The 17172-nt window shown below is 51.0% G+C and overlaps 1 protein-coding gene across 6 annotated transcripts in view; it reads left to right on the forward strand.

Annotated features, from left to right (window-relative positions):
- ZNF592 (zinc finger protein 592) overlaps positions 1-17172 on the forward strand; it is a 47297-nt gene that overhangs the window by 26448 nt on the left and 3677 nt on the right. For all 6 annotated transcript variants that reach the window (XM_082736142.1, XM_082736143.1, XM_082736146.1 and 3 more), the window contains 5 exons: positions 727-2989; positions 9994-10172; positions 16123-16299; positions 16552-16711; positions 16827-17114. In XM_082736142.1, the coding sequence (XP_082592268.1) occupies positions 746-2989; positions 9994-10172; positions 16123-16299; positions 16552-16711; positions 16827-17114 (3048 nt within the window). In that variant the 5' untranslated portion in view covers positions 727-745. The remainder of the gene's footprint in view (positions 1-726; positions 2990-9993; positions 10173-16122; positions 16300-16551; positions 16712-16826; positions 17115-17172) is intronic.

The following is a 17172-nucleotide window of genomic DNA, read 5'->3' on the forward strand; positions in this document are numbered from 1 at the left end:
CCATTTGATAACAATGTGAGACTTTGAGAGTCGCTCTGCCCCTTACATCTAGGATCCATTCACTAGCCAGTAAGAGTTTTGGGTGAAAATGAAGGAACCAAGCAGACACTGCCTCGAAAAAGAAAAGGCCTAGGAGATGATGTAATTTGTTGGAGTGAGTTTGTGGGATAGCGTCAATCCTGGTAATAGCAGATCATTTTGGATTTGATTGAATTCATCCAGCAAAAAAGCCAAAATTACAAAGTTAATGATAAAATATTAGGAGTTAATTTAGCAGAAGCCATAGCCACATCTCATCTATGAATCAGAAGTTTTCCAAAGAAAAGAGGTGCTGAGCTGTGCTTGTTGTTTTTTAAGGTCTCAGGGCTTGGGCTTTGCTAGTGCACGTGGTCAGGGAGTGTGGCTAGTCCCTGAGGCACTGAGGCAGGGCGATGGAGTGTGTTCGCTCTCTGGCCGTGCGGCCGGCCGGGGGCTTCCAGGTGCTGATGTTTAGGCCTGGCCAGGCAGGCCTGTCCCTGCTCTATAAAACTCTCTTTCCACCCCACCCCCAGGGTCTCCAGCATTCTGGAAACCTGTTGGAGTAAAAGTCAGGTGTGTGACTTCCCAGAGTCGGGTCATGCGTGTGCATCCTGGCCGTGTGCGTGTGTGTTGGTATGATGGACACGATGCTGGACGGAGTCCAGTGGGACCCTGGGGATCGCTGATTCTGTTCTGTTTCTGTTGTAGCCCTTGCCAGCATCCAGCCATGGGGGATATGAAAACTCCAGATTTTGATGACCTTCTGGCTGCCTTTGACATCCCAGACCCCACCAGCCTTGATGCCAAGGAGGCCATCCAGACCCCCAGTGAGGAGAATGAAAGTCCCCTCAAACCTCCAGGCATGTGCATGGATGAGAGTGTGTCCTTGTCTCACTCAGGATCATCCTCCGACGTGCCGGCCGTGAGCGTCATTGTCAAGAACACCAGCCGCCAGGAGCCGTTTGAAGCGGAGAAGGACCACATTGCTCCCAGCCTCCTCCACAATGGATTCCGGGGCTCGGACCTGCCTCCAGATGCCCACAACCTGGGCCACAACTGTGGGAAGTTTGATTCCACGTTCATGAACGGAGACAGTGCCAGGAGTTTCCCCAGCAAGCTAGAACCTTCCAAGTCAGAGCCGTTACCAACCTTTAACCAGTTCAGTCCAATCTCCAGCCCAGAACCCGAGGATGCCATCAAAGATAATGGGTTTGGAATGAAGCCCAAGCACTCTGACGGTTATTTTCCACCCCCTCCTGGGTGTGGGCCTGTGGGGGGCCCAGTCCTAGAGGCTCTGGCTAAGTTTCCAGTCCCAGAGCTCCATATGTTTGATCACTTCTGTAAGAAGGAGCCCAAGCCGGAGCCTCTGCCCTTGGGGAGTCAACAGGAGCGTGAGCGAGGAGGACAGAAGGCGGGGGAGCCTCCCAAGGAGCTGGACGCCAGTCGGTTCTTTGGGGAAGCTTTGGAATTCAACAGCCACCCCAGCAACAGTATTGGAGAGCCCAAGGGGCTTGCCCTGGAACTTGGCACCTGCTCGTCAGTCCCCCCAAGGCAGCGTCTGAAGCCAGCTCACTCCAAGCTCTCCTCTTGTGTTGCAGCCTTGGTGGCCCTGCAGGCCAAAAGGGTGGCCAGTGTCACCAAGGAGGATCAGCCTGGCCACGCCAAGGATCCCTCAGGGCCCACTAAAGAGGGCTCCAAAGGTAGCCCCAAAATGCCCAAGTCACCAAAGAGCCCCCGGAGCCCTCTGGAGGCCACTAGAAAGAGTATCAAGCCATCAGACAGCCCTCGGAGCATCTGCAGTGACAGCAGCAGCAAAGGCTCCCCTTCAGTGGCCGCCAGCTCCCCACCAGCAATTCCCAAAGTCCGAATCAAAACCATTAAGACGTCATCGGGGGAAATCAAACGGACCGTCACGAGGATCCTGCCGGACCCCGACGATCCTAGTAAGTCCCCTGTTGGGTCGCCTCTAGGGAGTGCCGTCGCCGAGGCCCCGAGCGAGGTGCCAGAGGACGAGGTCGCTGCCTTGCCGGCAGTGGCACACTCTCCTGAGGGGGGCACGCATTCCGGGAGCCCCCAGGGTGACAAGAAAGGGGATGAGAGCACAGCGAAGGCCAGCGAGTCTGTGTCTCCCTGCGGCAGCTTGGGGTCCCGGGTCCCCAAGGGGGCTGCCCCCGGCTCGCAGTCCGGCAAGAAGCAGCAGCAGAGTGTGGTGCTGCAGGCCTCTGCCCCGGCCCCTGCCAGCCTCCTGCCCAAGGCCGTGCACCTGGCCAACCTGAACCTCGTCCCCCACAGTGTGGCCGCGTCCGTGACGGCCAAGTCCTCGGCACAGCGGCGGAGTCAGCCGCAGCTCCCCCAGATGTCGGTGCCCCTGGTCCACCAGGTGAAGAAGGCTGCCCCGCTGGTGGTGGAGGTCTTCAACAAGGTCCTCCACAGCTCCAACCCCGTGCCCCTGTACGCGCCAAATCTCAGCCCCCCCGCGGACAGCAGGATCCACGTGCCGGCCAGTGGCTACTGCTGCCTGGAGTGCGGGGACGCGTTTGCCTTAGAGAAGAGCCTGAGCCAGCACTACGGCCGGCGGAGCGTCCACATTGAGGTGCTGTGCACGCTGTGCTCACAGACGCTGCTCTTCTTCAACAAGTGCAGCCTGCTGCGGCACGCCCGCGACCACAAGAGCAAGGGGCTGGTCATGCAGTGCTCACAGCTGCTCGTCAAGCCCATCTCCGCGGACCAGATGTTTGCAGCCGCCCCCGCCAGCGCCCCGGCCCCCGCCGCCCCGGCGCCGCCGGCCTCCCCCAAACCTGGCCTCCCCCCGGGCGCTGCCAGCCCGACCCTCCCAGCTTTGCCGCTCTACCCGGACCCTGTGAGGCTCATCCGGCACGGAGTCAAGTGTCTCGAATGTCACAGGCAGATACGCGACTACATGGCTATGGCCGCCCATTTCCAGAGGACGACGGAGGAGAGCGAGGGGCTGGTAAGCAGACCCTCCCTGCGATGGCTGTCAGCCCCCTGGTTTTCGCGAGCTCCATGATTGGGCATGGAGAAAAGCTCCCTGAGGCGGGGGCACTGGTGGCATCTTAGGAGTCTTAGAAGAAGACGCCGGCTTGATGGTTAGTGACCCTCTGTAACGCAGAGTGCTTGGTATTTACTGGGGAGAGGGTCCTGTCCCCAACCCCGGGGAGACTGAACATTCACCAGCTGGGTCTGTGGCCACGCCCCACGTCGGGCTCAGCTCCCAGGCTCCTGGGTGGGCGGGGGGCCCCTGTCCAGCTGGGGCTGGTCTCTGGGAGGTGTCAGCTCGGGCTTTGCACACGCCCGGTGACCGTGGTGGACAGAGGTAGGGCATCACCGCCCTGCTCCTCAGTCTCTGCTCTCAGAACGGGGTGCGTACGGAGCTGTTCTGCGTGGGGAGACTGCTGGAGGGCCGAGGCAGGGCTGAGAAAGGAGAGCGGACGGGCTGTGGCCCAGGCTTTGGGGCCCTCTTCCGTCCGCATTCGCACCGCTCTAGGAAGGCAGCTGCGCTCATCTGCTTGTTCCAATTCTTGGCTCAGCTGATGAGATTGGTTTTTGTTTTTCTGAAGACAGTCTGTGCCGAAAATACCCTTTGGCACCCTTGGTGTCGTGGCTGGCTGTACTGGCCTGGTCCCATGAAAGTAGGCCTCCAGACACGCCTGCAGAAGGCTCTCTGCTTCCTCCTCCAGGTGACTCTCCAGGACCCAGCCAAGGCCGCCCCTCCCTGCACCTCCCTAAGCCAGGGCTGCGGAGGCCTTGGAGGAAAGCAAAGCCGCTCTTTACTTTAGTTCAGCAGGGGCCTGCGTACCTGTCTGCAGCAGAGGAGCCTTGCACAAGTGTTCCCAGTGTGCTTGGGCCGGAGGGAGTCTCCCTTGTCAGACCCAGGGGTGCCTCGGGGAGTCGCACTGCTCCTCCGGGGCCCACGTAGTTGGGCAGGGACAGGGCTCACTGCCCACCTGCTGCAGGGTGAGGCCAATGAAGTTTGGGGCTAAAAGGCTTGTAGACGTGGTTGCCCAGAGGGTTTTAGAGGGACTACCTCACTGTGACTCGGGGCAGAGGGCAGGTGCCTTGTGGCTGGGACATTTGAGTTAGACGTGCAGGAAAAGTTGGGGGAGGGGAGGGTGTCCAGGTACAAAGTATGGAGGTGCGGGAAAGTGCAGCGTGCACCTCAGGAGCAGAGCTGTGGAGCCTGGGGTGTGTGGGGGTGGAGACATGAGGTGGAATTGGTGGTCTGTGGTCCTTCTGTGGGGTAGCTGGGCTCCCTGTCCCCACCTTTGCCCTCTCCTCAGTTTGCCCTGTGCTTCTGATGAGTCATGGTGTTGGCGACCTTGGCCCTTCGTTCTTCGGCTTCAGTCTTCTTGCTGTCCCCGCGTAGCTGTCTCCGCATAGCTGTCCCCACATAGTTGTCCCTGCATAGCGGACTGCTTCTTCTGGGTCATGTGATCAGAACCGTTGCCAGCAGAGGTCTGATGCTTGGTGCTTTCCCACCATTTCTCACCTGCCTTCTAAGATCCGAGCCCTTGGAGGTTGGGTTGTAGGCCCCGGCTGACACCCTCCTGTGGTGCATCTTCTCCTCTAGCGGGAGCTGGACCCGCAGACAAGAAAGGGAGAGGGGACCCAGGAAGGCCGGCAGGCTGCCCTCAGCCCAGCACCATTCCCCACAAAGTCCCCTGCTAATGAATGTGGTCTCAGGGAAAGGGCACCGTTTGAGGTCTGGGGTCAAACCTGACCTTGCTGGCTGTTGGACTTGAATTTCCCGAGACAGTTCCCGGGCTTCCGGCCATGTGCGGAGAAGTGGGTAGACGGATGCAGTGGGGCTGGGCTTCGCTCTAGTAGGTGCTGGGACTGTGGGGGAGCACACGCAGGCCTTCTGGCTTCCCCCCTGCACTGGCTACCCTCCCCTGCAGGGGCTGGAGGGCAGCCCTTCCTGCATTCCCAGGCACTGTATTTGGATGTTGTCAGCACAGACAGACTGTTTCTTCTTGGCCTTAAGCTTTTATTTAACTATGATGTCATTGTCACATCCAACAAAATGAGCAGTTCCTTAATGTTATCTAATACAAGTCCATATACAAGTTTTCCTTTTGTGTCAAAAATGATCTTTTTATAGTTGGGCTTGTTTTGAATTAGGATTCAAACATGGACCACATGTTAGCATTTGTTTTTGTCTTTGTTTTGTCCCTTGAATTTCTCAGTCTAGAACAGTACCACTTCCCACTCCATCACACCAGACCCCTGTTTTGTTGTACATAGCACTGATTTGTCAAAGAAACTGGTCCATGCGTCCTGAGAATTTTCCAGGACAATTATGGGTTTGACTGATGCTTCCTTATGCAATTAATTTGTTCTTCAGTACCCGGTATTTTATCTGTTGACCAGAAATTGGCAATAAAGACTAGAAATAGGCAGTTTTGTGGAGGGAATATCACTTTCTTCATATTTCATGACTTCAGGGAGGCATAGAGTCCTTGATTGTCTTGTTTTGTTTTTTGTTTTTTGTTTTTTAGATTTATTTAACAGAGAGAGAGCAAAAAAGAGAATACAGGCAGGGGGAGTGGCAGGCAGAGGGGGAGGCAGGCTCCTTGCTGAGCAGGGAGCCCCCTGCCCCGCTTCCCCCCCTTCGCCCCCTGCAGCTTGGGGCTCGATCCCAGGACCCTGGAATCATGACCCAAGCTGAAGGCAGCTGCTTAACTGACTGAGCCCCCCCGCCGTACCCCAGATTGTCTCAGTTTTAATGATACTAAACAAGATCAGTGAGTTTAGATGGGGATGTTCTGATTCCTTCATTGTAGAGTTCCTTATCTTTTACCTAATTATTTTAGTATTCATTAATAATTGCTCCTGGAGTCAGTAATTTTATGAGTTGAAGAAAGGAGTTTTATAATTTTAGTATTTCTTTCTCAGTTATTAGCTGGAGTTCTGTGTAAAATATCTTTCCATCTTTGATGAGGACTATTTGGTTACTTTGAAGTATAGTTTATGTTGGAAAATGGGATATATACTTAATTTATTTTCCTTAGTTACCAGTTTTTTCAGTAGTGAGTTGATGTCCTGACAGTCTCCAATAGTGTATTAAGAATCTGTCCTTTATTATTTTAAAAAAATTGTGGTAAAATGCACATAGCATAAAGTTTACCATTTTCATCATTTTTTAAAGTGTATACAGTTCAGTAGCATTAAGTACATTCACACTGTTGAGCAATTTCCAGAACTCTTTTCATCTTGCAAAACTGAAACTCTATACCCATTAAAGAGCTCCCCACTCCCCCTCCCTCCTGCCCCTGGCAACCACCCTCCTGCTTTCTGTTTCTATGAATTTGACTCCACGTGCCTCACACAGTGGAATCACACAGTACTTGTTTTTCTGTGGCTGGCTAATTGCATTTAGCATAATGTCCTCAAGGCTCACCTCTACTGTGGCTTGTGACAGGACTTCCTTCCTTTTCAAGGCTGAATAATAGTCCATTGTGTGTTTATATCCCATTTTGTATATCCACTCACCCGTGGATAGATGCTAGGCTTGCTTCCGCATCTTGGGGATTGCTTGAGTAATGCTGCTTTGAACACAGTGTCCAAGTGTCCTGCTTTCAGTTGTTCCAGGTACGTACTCAGAAGTGCAATGGCTAGATCATATCGTAACTATTTTTAATTTTTGAGGAACCACCCTCTTCCCCCGCACACAGTGGCTGCACCATTTCACATTCCTGCCAACAGAGTGCGAGGGTTCCAATTTCTCCACATCCTCGCCGACACCTGTGGTTTTATGTTTTGTCTGTCTCTTGGTTTGCTTTGCTTGCCTTCGGCGATAGGCACCCCAATGGGCGTGAGGTAGCCTCCTCTGTTGTTCTTATAATGAACTCACTGGGTTTCATGTGTGTGGTATGTTGGGGTTAGGTGCTTTTCCGTGGTCAGGCTGTTTCCTCTTCGGTCGTGGAGTCCCCTCATGCTGGCTCCTACATCCTGGGAACATGTGAACCCATGAAGCCTGAGAAGCTTCCTTACTTTTCAGTCCCAACAAGGTGTCCTGGGTGTATTTCTTGTGCTAAACGTGGCATCAGCCATCCTTCCAAAGAGCCAGGTGTCAATTGGTGAGGAATAGTATTTGATGTCACATTCTGGGTACCAGGATGCTTGGGCATATCTGCTGCTAGGCCTTTGCGGTGGCCAGAGCTGAGAAGTGTATGTTTTTATTGTATTTATTTATTTATTGGAAAAGTTTTATTTATTTATGTAATTTCTACAGTCAGTGTGGGGCTCAAACTCATTAAAAACTCATGACCATGAGATCAAGAGTTGCATTTCTTCCAACTGAGGCGGCCCGGCACCTCAGGAAGTATATGTATTTAAAAAAAAAAAAGAAAAATTTTACTTTCAAGTGGATAGATAAAATCTTTAAATATATATATATATATATTTTACTCGAGAGAGAGGATGAGTGAGCAGGAGAGAGCACAGGCGGGCTGGGGGGTAGGTGAGGGGAGGGAAGTGGGCTCCCTTGCTGAGCAGGGAGATGACACATGGCTCGATCCCAGGACCCTGAGATCCTGAGCTGAGCCGAAGGCAGACAGACGCTTCCCTAAGTGAGCCACCCAGGCGCCTCGGAAATATAAGGTTCTTAAAAAGAAGAAAGGGGGTGGAGCACATGACTCTTGGTCTTGGGGTTGTGAGTTTGAATCCCATGTGAGGCATAGAGCCTACTTTAAAAAAAACAGGGAAGAAAAATCACGAGTTTATACTGGTATTCAAATGTAAAATTATGGAGTTTTTATGTAACTGATTTTATACTGAAAATCTTGGTTCCTAAGATTTTCCTACCACACATACATATATATGCCCAAATTTTGAAGTATTAATACCAATTTTTTTTAACATCTAAGGCAACTACATAAAGTTGAGGGTGTATTTGCAGTTCTTTCTGGTCTTAGAATAGATCACATTAAGGATATATCAGTCAAAATACTGCATTTTAAAGGTCACTGGGAACAAGTGTTTTTTCTATATGGTTATGTCACCAGCTCGATATGCTGTTGGCTTATTTAGTTTCTGTTCTTCAATTTTTAGGGAATGTTTTTGTTTTTCTCCTTTAATTACATATATATATGTAAATATATATATAAATCATATATGTAAATATATATTTATTTATTTGTATTTATTTTAAGATTTATTTGAGGGAGAAAGAGAGTGAGAGTGTGTGTACGCATGTGCATGGCTGTCTGTGTGCTGGGGGAGGGACTGAGAGCAAGGGAAAAAGAGAATCTTAAACACACTCCATGCTGAGCTCTGAGCCCTTTGGGGGGCTTGATCTCATAACCCTGCAATCAGGGTTGGGCTGAAACCAAGAGTTGGGCACTTAACCGACTGTGCCACCCAGGCATCCCAATTTTATGTAATGTAACCTCTGACTCTTGGTTTCGGCTCCAGTCGTGATCTCAGGGTCGTGGGATTGAATCCACAGAAGCAGTGTGGAGTCTGCTTCCTCTCTCCCTCTCCCTCTGCCTCTCCCCCCTTATTTCTCCCCCTACCTCCCTCTCAAATAAATAAATCTTAAGAACAAAACCTTGGACCTGGTGACAGGTGTTGGAATTAAAAACAAAAACAACAAAAAGACACAAAGGCTTTTTATTATGGAATGTCCCAAACGTACGTAAAAGTGGCCAGAAAGGTAGAACAAACCGTCTTTTACTAGTGGCCAGCTCCTGGCCCGTCTCGTTTTATGTATTTTCTCACCCATTCCTTCCTGCTCATGGATTATTTCTAAACAAATCCCTGCATCACTGGGTCTGTAATAGTTCTGTATTATCTTTAAAGTATGAGGTTTTCCTCACAAAGAACGTGGATATAATATCATGACATCTTGAAGCTAATAATAATGATAATCTCTTATTATTATCAGACCTTAATACCAAGTGTCAAATGTCCTGAAGTCATTGTCAGGTTAGTGCTCAGATTGCTCTGAGCGTCTCGTCTCTCTCTGCAGTTGGCTTGCTTGAATCAGGGTCTAAATGAGAGCTGTACACTGCAATGTGAACCTTTCTCTTAAACTTCCTTTAATCTCTAAGTTTCCTTTTTCTGGTTTCCCCTTGAAATCTATTTGTTGAAAAAACTGGGCTGTGTGTCCTGTAGAGGCCCCCATGTTCTGGATTTTGCTCTTCCCGTCCTCCTTAATGACTTGTCCCTCTAAGCACCTCCCCTGGGCCCAGGTCAGTGGCTCCCACAGTGAAGAGCGAGCACAGTGGTCCCCTTTTGACCCAGAAGGGCCTCCGCTGACGCAGGCGCTCTCGAGGTCTGCTGCTTCCCCCGGGCTGTCTGTGCTGTGCCCACCAGAGCAGTGCGGACTGCCCGACTTCTCCCCCTTGCTTTTCTCCTGAGTCTGGGAGTGAAGGAGCTGTTGCCTACTCCACTTTTTCCTGTGGGCATGTGTGGTCAGCCGGCTCAGGGCAGTGGTTCAGGACACCCCCAACAGGGCTGAGGGCACGGACACTGGCAAGACCACTCAGCCCTCCTGCCCTGGGGGCTTCTGAGGGCCAATCAGGTCTGCTCTGGACGTCCCCGAGCCACGGGACTAAGGTGTCCAGCACTGCCTCTGCTGAGCGAGAGCAGAGGGCCTAGTGGGTCTGGCAGTGTAGTGGGCTCTGACCCTTGAAGACGTGCCTTTGGCCTCTGGAAAGGAAAAGCTGGTCTGCTCAGCCTGAGGGAAGGAACACTCCCCGTCCTAGAAGCAGGACTGATGTCTGGAAACATAACGTCAGTTCTGTCTCTGATGAATAAGGTGAGAGGCAAAGCTTGCTTGGGTGTATCAACACTTGAACGAGGCCTGGGGGTGCCACATTTCCTGGGAGGGTTGGAAGAAAACATGGTGGTGGGACCCCGTGCGAGGAAAGCCAGACCGCCGTGGTTGGCGAGCTGTGAGTCCGCAGCCCCCGTGGCTCCTGAGTGACCTGCTTTCCTGGTGTTTCTTCCTAGACTTGCCAGGTGTGCCAGATGCTGCTGCCCAACCAGTGCAGCTTCTGCGCCCACCAGCGGATCCACGCCCACAAGTCCCCCTACTGCTGTCCGGAGTGTGGGGCCCTCTGCCGCTCTGCCTACTTCCAGACCCACGTGAAGGAGAATTGCTTGCACTATGCCCGCAAGGTGGGCTACAGGTGGGTGCTGCCTGGCGTGCTGTCCTGGGCTGGCCCAGCGGCCGGTCCTTTCCTGGGTCTGAGCTCATTTCAGGATGAACTTTGGTCTTTAGAGTGCTGGGCCCCCAGCCTAGTAGGACAGGAATGTAAGTTGGTATTTAGGTGTTTTTATTTTTAGAGAACAAGGGGGATAGGTAGTAAGAATAGGAGTTAAAAAGAATTAAACATGAAAAAGTACCTTTGAAGGGATGGTTTTGGGGATTAGTTTGGTTTTTAAAAGTGTATAAAGTTAATTTACTTACAGAGTTACTGTGTTTGGCATATTAAATTTGAAGTCCCATTACAATCATACATTGACTAATTGCAGTACTTTCGGATGTTCTCAGTTTCCATTAGCAACTGGAACTGCAAGGTACAGAAGCCTTCAGTATCTTTACGTTGAAGAATTTTTGTCCGTTTGTGAAAAAAAAGTGCACAACCTGAAAATGGAAAAATGATCAGCCTCATAGTAAAACCAAGAAAACTATTTTAAACTGAGTCTACTCCACCTGTCAAGTAAATGTAGGCAAGAAGTCATTTTCAGGAAAAAGATCAAAACGGGGAGAGAAACGCTCTCCCAAACACATTGATCTCTGACTTTTACAACCACTTGGTGAGGCTCCCTTTACTGACTTACTACATTTTGGAGTTTCTACATCTTCTGATGTTTTGACGTTACCACTTTCAGTTACCTGAAAATTAATTTTGTCCAGATTTAGTAAGGTTTTCTTCTCTTTGGTATTTACAAAAAAAATATTGATTTAGTTCATTGAATAACGTTCTTCTTGAGTACCTATTCCAGCCTGTAGTGCTGCGTCGGACCCTCGGGATACAGAGGGGGTTGGGACAGAGCTGCCGCCGGCAGGGGCTTCAGTGGGGTGGGTCACACACCCATCCAGGCGACGGTAACTAGAGCGGGGAGCCCCGCAGTACGGATGGTCAGGGATGCTCATGGAGGAGTTAGTAGGTTTTCTGGCAAGCGAGGGAGGGGAGCATGTCTGGCAAGGGTACGGGCAGGGATCTGGAGCACACGAAAGGTTACAGGAATGATGAACATTTTGGGGTGAGGGGGGAGATGAACTGGGGGTAGGGTGGGAAATGAGGCCAGGGCCTCAGTAGGGCCAGGCCCAGGCAAGACCTTGGAGTGCTTGGTAGGCACTCAGACTTTCTCCAGTGGACAGTGGAGCAGGGGAGTGGTCTGGCAGACCTGTGCTTCCAGGAGATCTCGAGGGGAAGCCGATGTGCATTAGAGAGAGGAGAGCCCAGAGAGAGGTAGGAAGGCAAGCGGGATGGTCCACATGAGAGGCTGGTGGCTGTGGCTGAGGCACTGGAAGCTGCGGGAATGGAGAGAAGTTGGGTCTGGGAGAGCTTTGGGGAGTAGAAGCATCAGAGCTTGATGGTGGCTCGCAGACGGGGTGGAGGCATGGGGAGGCGCTGTGGGGACTCCCTGGCTTCTGTCCCCATGTAAGTACTTCCAAATGTAGACTAGCTTCTTTTGCATGTTATGGGAAATGGAGAACACACCAGAGATGGGTTACTCAGAGCCCTGGCTGCTGTGCTGCAGAGGGGTGTGGCTTGGTAGCATCCCAGCTCAGTGTTTTTTGTTGTTTTTTTAATTTAAGTCATTTCTGGCCCCAACGTGGAGCTCAAACCTACAACCCTGAGATCAGGAGTCACAGACTTCACTGACCGAGCCAGCTGGTTGCCCCCCGCCAGGTCACATTTTTTAAACCAAACACCTGAACGTGTGTTTTTACAGTATTACATAACATTTGAAAGTACCTTTCCAACTGTGACTTAAGCATGTGCTGCTGGTTTCAAGATCAAGTCCAATCCACTAAAAATGAAAGCAGTACTTAAATTTTTATCTTTGGATTTTGAATCCAAGAAGTTTCCAATGATACAGATACATAGATAGGTCAGGAGAGAGATAGATCATGAACAGGGGAGACAGGAGAGGGAGAAGCAGTCTGAGCAGGGAGCCTGATGCGGGGCTCAATCCCAGGACCCTGGGATCATGACCTGAACTGAAGGCAGAGGCTTAACAGACTGAGTCACCCAGGCGCCCTGGTCTTTGGTCTTTTTTTTTTTAATTTGTCAGAGAGAGAGCGCGAGCAAGCGCAGGCAGACAGAGGCGGAGAGAGAAGCAGACTCTCTGCTGAGCAAGGAGCCCGATGTGGACTCGATCCCAGGATGCTGGGATTATGACCCAGTGTCATGATCCCAAAGGCAGCTGCTTAACCAACTGAGCCACCCAGGTGTCCCTGGTCTTTGGTCTTTTAATTCAGTATTTTATTTTACTTTCATCTGCAAGAGAGTAAAAAGAAACAGTGTCTCAAAAGCGATTCAGTTTTTCAAGGCTTTTTTTCTTTTTTCTTTTTTTTAACGATTATTTATTTGAGAGAGAGACAGAGGGAGCAGGGGAGGGGCAGAGGGAGAGGGAGAAGCAGATTACCCCTAAGTGGGAAGCTGGATTCGGGGCTCGATCCCAGTACCCTGTTGGACACCTAACCGATTGAGCCACCCAGATGCCCCTGTCAGGCCTTTTTGTACAGAATGTCCGACAAAAGAGTAACTTGATTCAGCTGCGGGGGCGGCTTACTGGAGCTGTTGGCATTCCAGCCTTCAGAGGCCCGTGGTTGAACTCAGGAGGCGTATGCACAAGGTATAGTCTCGGTCGTGCCTAAGAGCTTCGCTATTAGCATGTATTTTTTGTATCATTTTTATTTAGACACACAGCACACATTCACCCATGTAAAGTGTACATAGTTTTCAGTGTATTTACAGAGTTGTTCATTATCACAACCAATTTTATTTTTATTTATTTTTATTTTTTATTATTATTTTTTTAAGATTTTATTTATTTATCAGAGAGAGAGAGGGGGAGAGAGAGCGAGCACAGGCAGACAGAATGGCAGGCAGAGGCAGAGGGAGAAGCAGACTCCCTGCCGAGCAAGGAGCCAGATGTGGGACTCGATCCCAGGACGCTGGGATCATGACCTGAGCCGAAGGCAGCTGCTTAACCAACTGAGCCACCCAGGCGTCCCTATCACAACCAATTTTAGAACATTCTCTTCATTCCAGAAGAAACTCCGTTTTATAACCCTTCCATTTCTCCCTCCCTCAGCTATCACTACTTTATTTTCTGCTTCATATATTTGTTTCTTTTGGACATTTCACAGAAAAGGAATCATAGGATCTGTAGTTTTAGCCAAGATTCACCCTATTATGTCAAGAGGTCGCTCCTTTGTTACGGCAGAGTGATGCTCCCTGTCTTTAGATACCACAGTTCACGCATCCCTTTACCAGCTGATAAAAACTTGCGGTTCCACCTTTCGGCCGTTATGATAATGCCCTGATGAACACTGATGTGTCAGTTGTGGTGTGGATGCAAATTTTCCGTTCTTTTGGGCCGACACTTGGGAGTTGAAGAGCGGGACTACCTGGTAACTCTGTTTAACTTTTTGAGGAACTGCCAGACTATTTTCAGAAGTGGTTGTACCGTTTCTGTCTCCCTACCAGCCAGCAGATGAGATTTGTGATTTCTCTGCCTTCTTGCTGGCATTGTCCATCTGACTGCTGATGACGGCCATCCCTGTGGCTGTGAAGTGGTGTCTGGTTAGGGTTTTGATTTACATTTTCCCAGTGGCTCCCTGCGCTGAGTATCTTTTCTGTTTGGTATTTTCTTTGGAGAAATGTCTGTTTGCCTGGTTTTTAATTGGGTTATTTATTAACTTACTATTGAGTTGTAAGAGTTCTTTGTCCATTCTGGATGTAAGTCCCTTGTCAGATACATGACGTGCAAATATCTCCTCCTGTTCTGTGGGTGTTACGTTTCAGTGAATTCTCAGTGTTCCTGTGCTCCATTTATTATTGAGTTCTACTACAGAGTCTTACAATCTTACTTAGTTTTGTGTTGTTTTTGCTTTTCTCGAAGACATTGTCAAAGTACATTTTATGTGTTTTATGTGTAGGTACTTCATGTAAAATGTATATATATGTTATATATACAGTTTAGAATTGTGTAAATTTTTTGCTCTTTGGTGAAAATTTGGGGAGTGGCCAGTGATGTCGTAAAGGAGCAAGTTTGAACTATTCTTAATGATCTGTCATTTTTAAAAATTATTTGTGATTATTAGGACAATCAAGTATTTTACTCCTCTTTGTCTTTTCTAAAACTTTACATATTTCATGGTATATAATTCTGTAATTGTGTATCTTCTCTTTAAAAAATTGGTGTAAAGAGTTCTGTCTTGGGGTCAGATTTCTCTTCCCACTTCTTCATCAATTTGTAAACCGTACTTGACTTGGTCTTTCACTGACACGGTGTGGGTTCTTTCACTCCCAGAGTTCTTACTTTCCATGGGGCTTCTTTGCAGAGTGTCTCCTCAGTACATAGAAGGGGTTTTTAGCCGCATTTTTGAAGCACGTGTTTATACTGCCCCTGCTGATGTCTGGTCAACTTGTACAAGGAAGGCCACTTAAGCTTCCTTACACGGATCAGGTCTACTTGGCCACTTCGGATGAATTTGGAAATATGTGGATTTTCTTTTCTCCCCACGATACTTGTGGTGTAGAAGTACTTTTGTGTGCTAGAAGTTGGTCACTATTTTGTTTAGGGGAGAGAAAAGAAAATATAATTAAATAGCTCGTGTGGAAACTCTAAAGCACGTACAAGTTTAGTGATGAGCGCACATCAGAGGTCATCGCACACAGCTTTCTGCAGGTGCTCCTCATAGCTAATTAAATTTGCAAAGGGGGTTCCCTGTGTCCCCCCACCCCCAGATACACAGAAAAGGAGGAAAAACGAAAAGGACCAGGCGGGATTCTGTGGTGATGTTGGTGCACAGTATCACCTGTGCTCCAGCCTGTGATGTTGGAGCTCAGGCTTGGGGAGTGAATGGAAGGGCTGTATTTGGGAGTCAGAGGGTCTGTAAGTGAAGGCATGTCCTTTTCTTCAGTAATGCAACAGCCTCTCTTCTCAGTCTTACTGGGATGTTGGGGTTATGGGGTCAGGCAATACTGCAACAAGCGGGGGGCTCCCAGTTACCTCGAGGGGAGTGGCTGGGCTCGGGGAGGCGGTTTCCTCATGTGGGGGAGATGGGGCTCTCTGTGTGTGGGCAGGAGGAAAGAAGGAGCGGGCGAGAGGGTCTAGGGCCTGGAGTGGATAGAGAATGGCAAGTTGGTCACAGGCTTGTGGGACTGCGGAAGGGGAAGGCCAGTTAGAGAGAGAGGTTGTGAAGTTGGCAGAAGAGTCCGGCCTCGGTTTCAGAAACAAGTGCTTTGATATAGTTCATGCATGATCCAAACAGTGTATTTGCTAAACGCTGTTTGGAAAACACAGCCTAGGCCTTCGGAGCCCCATGGTCTGGAGCTGTACCGGCTGTGCCTGACTGTTGAGTTTGACGTGTGGCCAGCGTGACCGGCCGCTGTGTTTTATTGTATTAATTTAAATCTTCGTAGCCACATGGCCAGTACAGTGTGGAACATTCCTGCGGTCAGCACAGGTTCCCCTGGACTGTTCTGCCCCAGAGGATTCCGTCCTGGGTTTTGAGGCTGCGTGTTTCCTGTGCTTGTGGCTCAGGCCAGCCTGGCATCTCCCAGTCACACTTTGCGTGAAGCGGCCGTCCCCGCTCACTTGGTAGCAGCCAGTGGGAAGGCCCAGGCTCCTGTGGCCTCCTGCACCCCTGCGGTGGTGTTGTGCTTCAAAGGATTTGGTTTATATCCTCTTGGGACCATTCCCCTCCCTCTCTATTCCCGCCAGCATAGCCGTGGGTGTGGTGGCTGCAGACAGGCTCTCAGCGTGCATGTGTGAAGGATGGCGGGGGAGCCCCCCCCCCCCCGAGATGGCTCTGCTCCTGCCCTCCGTCCTCCTCCCCCAGCACAACTTCTGGATCTCATGCACCTCCCACACCCCCACCACCCTGTCCAGGTGCGTGCACTGTGGGGTCGTCCACCTGACCTTGGCCTTGCTGAAAAGCCACATCCAGGAGCGACACTGCCAGGTTTTCCACAAGTGTGCATTCTGCCCCATGGCCTTCAAGACTGCCAGCAGCACCGCGGACCACAGCGCCGCCCAGCACCCCACCCAGCCTCACAGACCATCCCAGTGAGTGTGACGCGGGGCCGGCAGGCCTGTGGGGTGGAGCTGAGTGGCCGGGGCACTCTGGGGAAGGTGTTAGGATGGACCAGGGAGCTGGGGCTGCCCGGGGTTCACTGCAGGCATCCCCAGGCAGGGGAGTAGCCACGTCGGCTCAGAGCAGTGCTTTCCCAAACCTGAGCCTGGTACAGAGAATGGAGATGGGGCGAAGGTTCCGTGGCCAGAGCCCGGCCCCTCACTCCCTGGGCCTTGTCTCTCCAGGCTCATTTATAAGTGCTCCTGTGAAATGATCTTCAACAAGAAGAGGCACATTCAGCAGCATTTTTACCAGAACGCCAGCAAGACGCAGGTGGGCGTCTTCAAGTGCCCTGAGTGCCCACTTCTGTTCCTGCAGAAGCCAGAGTTGATGCAGCACGTCAAGGTGGGGTGCCCCGGGGAAGGAGGCTGGGGAGGAGGGCATGCGCCTCAGGCCCCGGGGGTCTGACTCTGTGCCTCTTTCCCCTTACCCAGTCAGTAATCGCTCTCCCCATCCCCAGAGCACCCACGGTGTTCCCCGAAACGTGGACGAGCTGTCAAGCCTCCAGTCTTCATCGGACACGTCCTCAAGCCGCCCCGGCTCTCGAGTTCCCACCGAGCCCCCAGCCACGACCGTGGCTGCTCGGGGCAGCTCCCTGCCTTCGAGCCGCTGGGGCAGGCCTGAGGCCCATCGCAGGGCCGAGGCCAGGCCCCGGCTGAGGAACACTGGCTGGACGTGCCAGGAGTGCCAGGAGTGGGTTCCTGATCGGGAGAATTACGTGTCCCACATGAAGAAGAGCCACGGTCGGGTAAGTGTTGGCGCGTGGTCCCCGGGCAGTGCCAGAGTCCTGGACTTCTGTCCTGTGG

This window comes from Mustela nivalis, assembly GCF_964662115.1.
Source record: "Mustela nivalis genome assembly, chromosome: 6".
Taxonomy (NCBI): Eukaryota; Metazoa; Chordata; class Mammalia; order Carnivora; family Mustelidae; genus Mustela; species Mustela nivalis.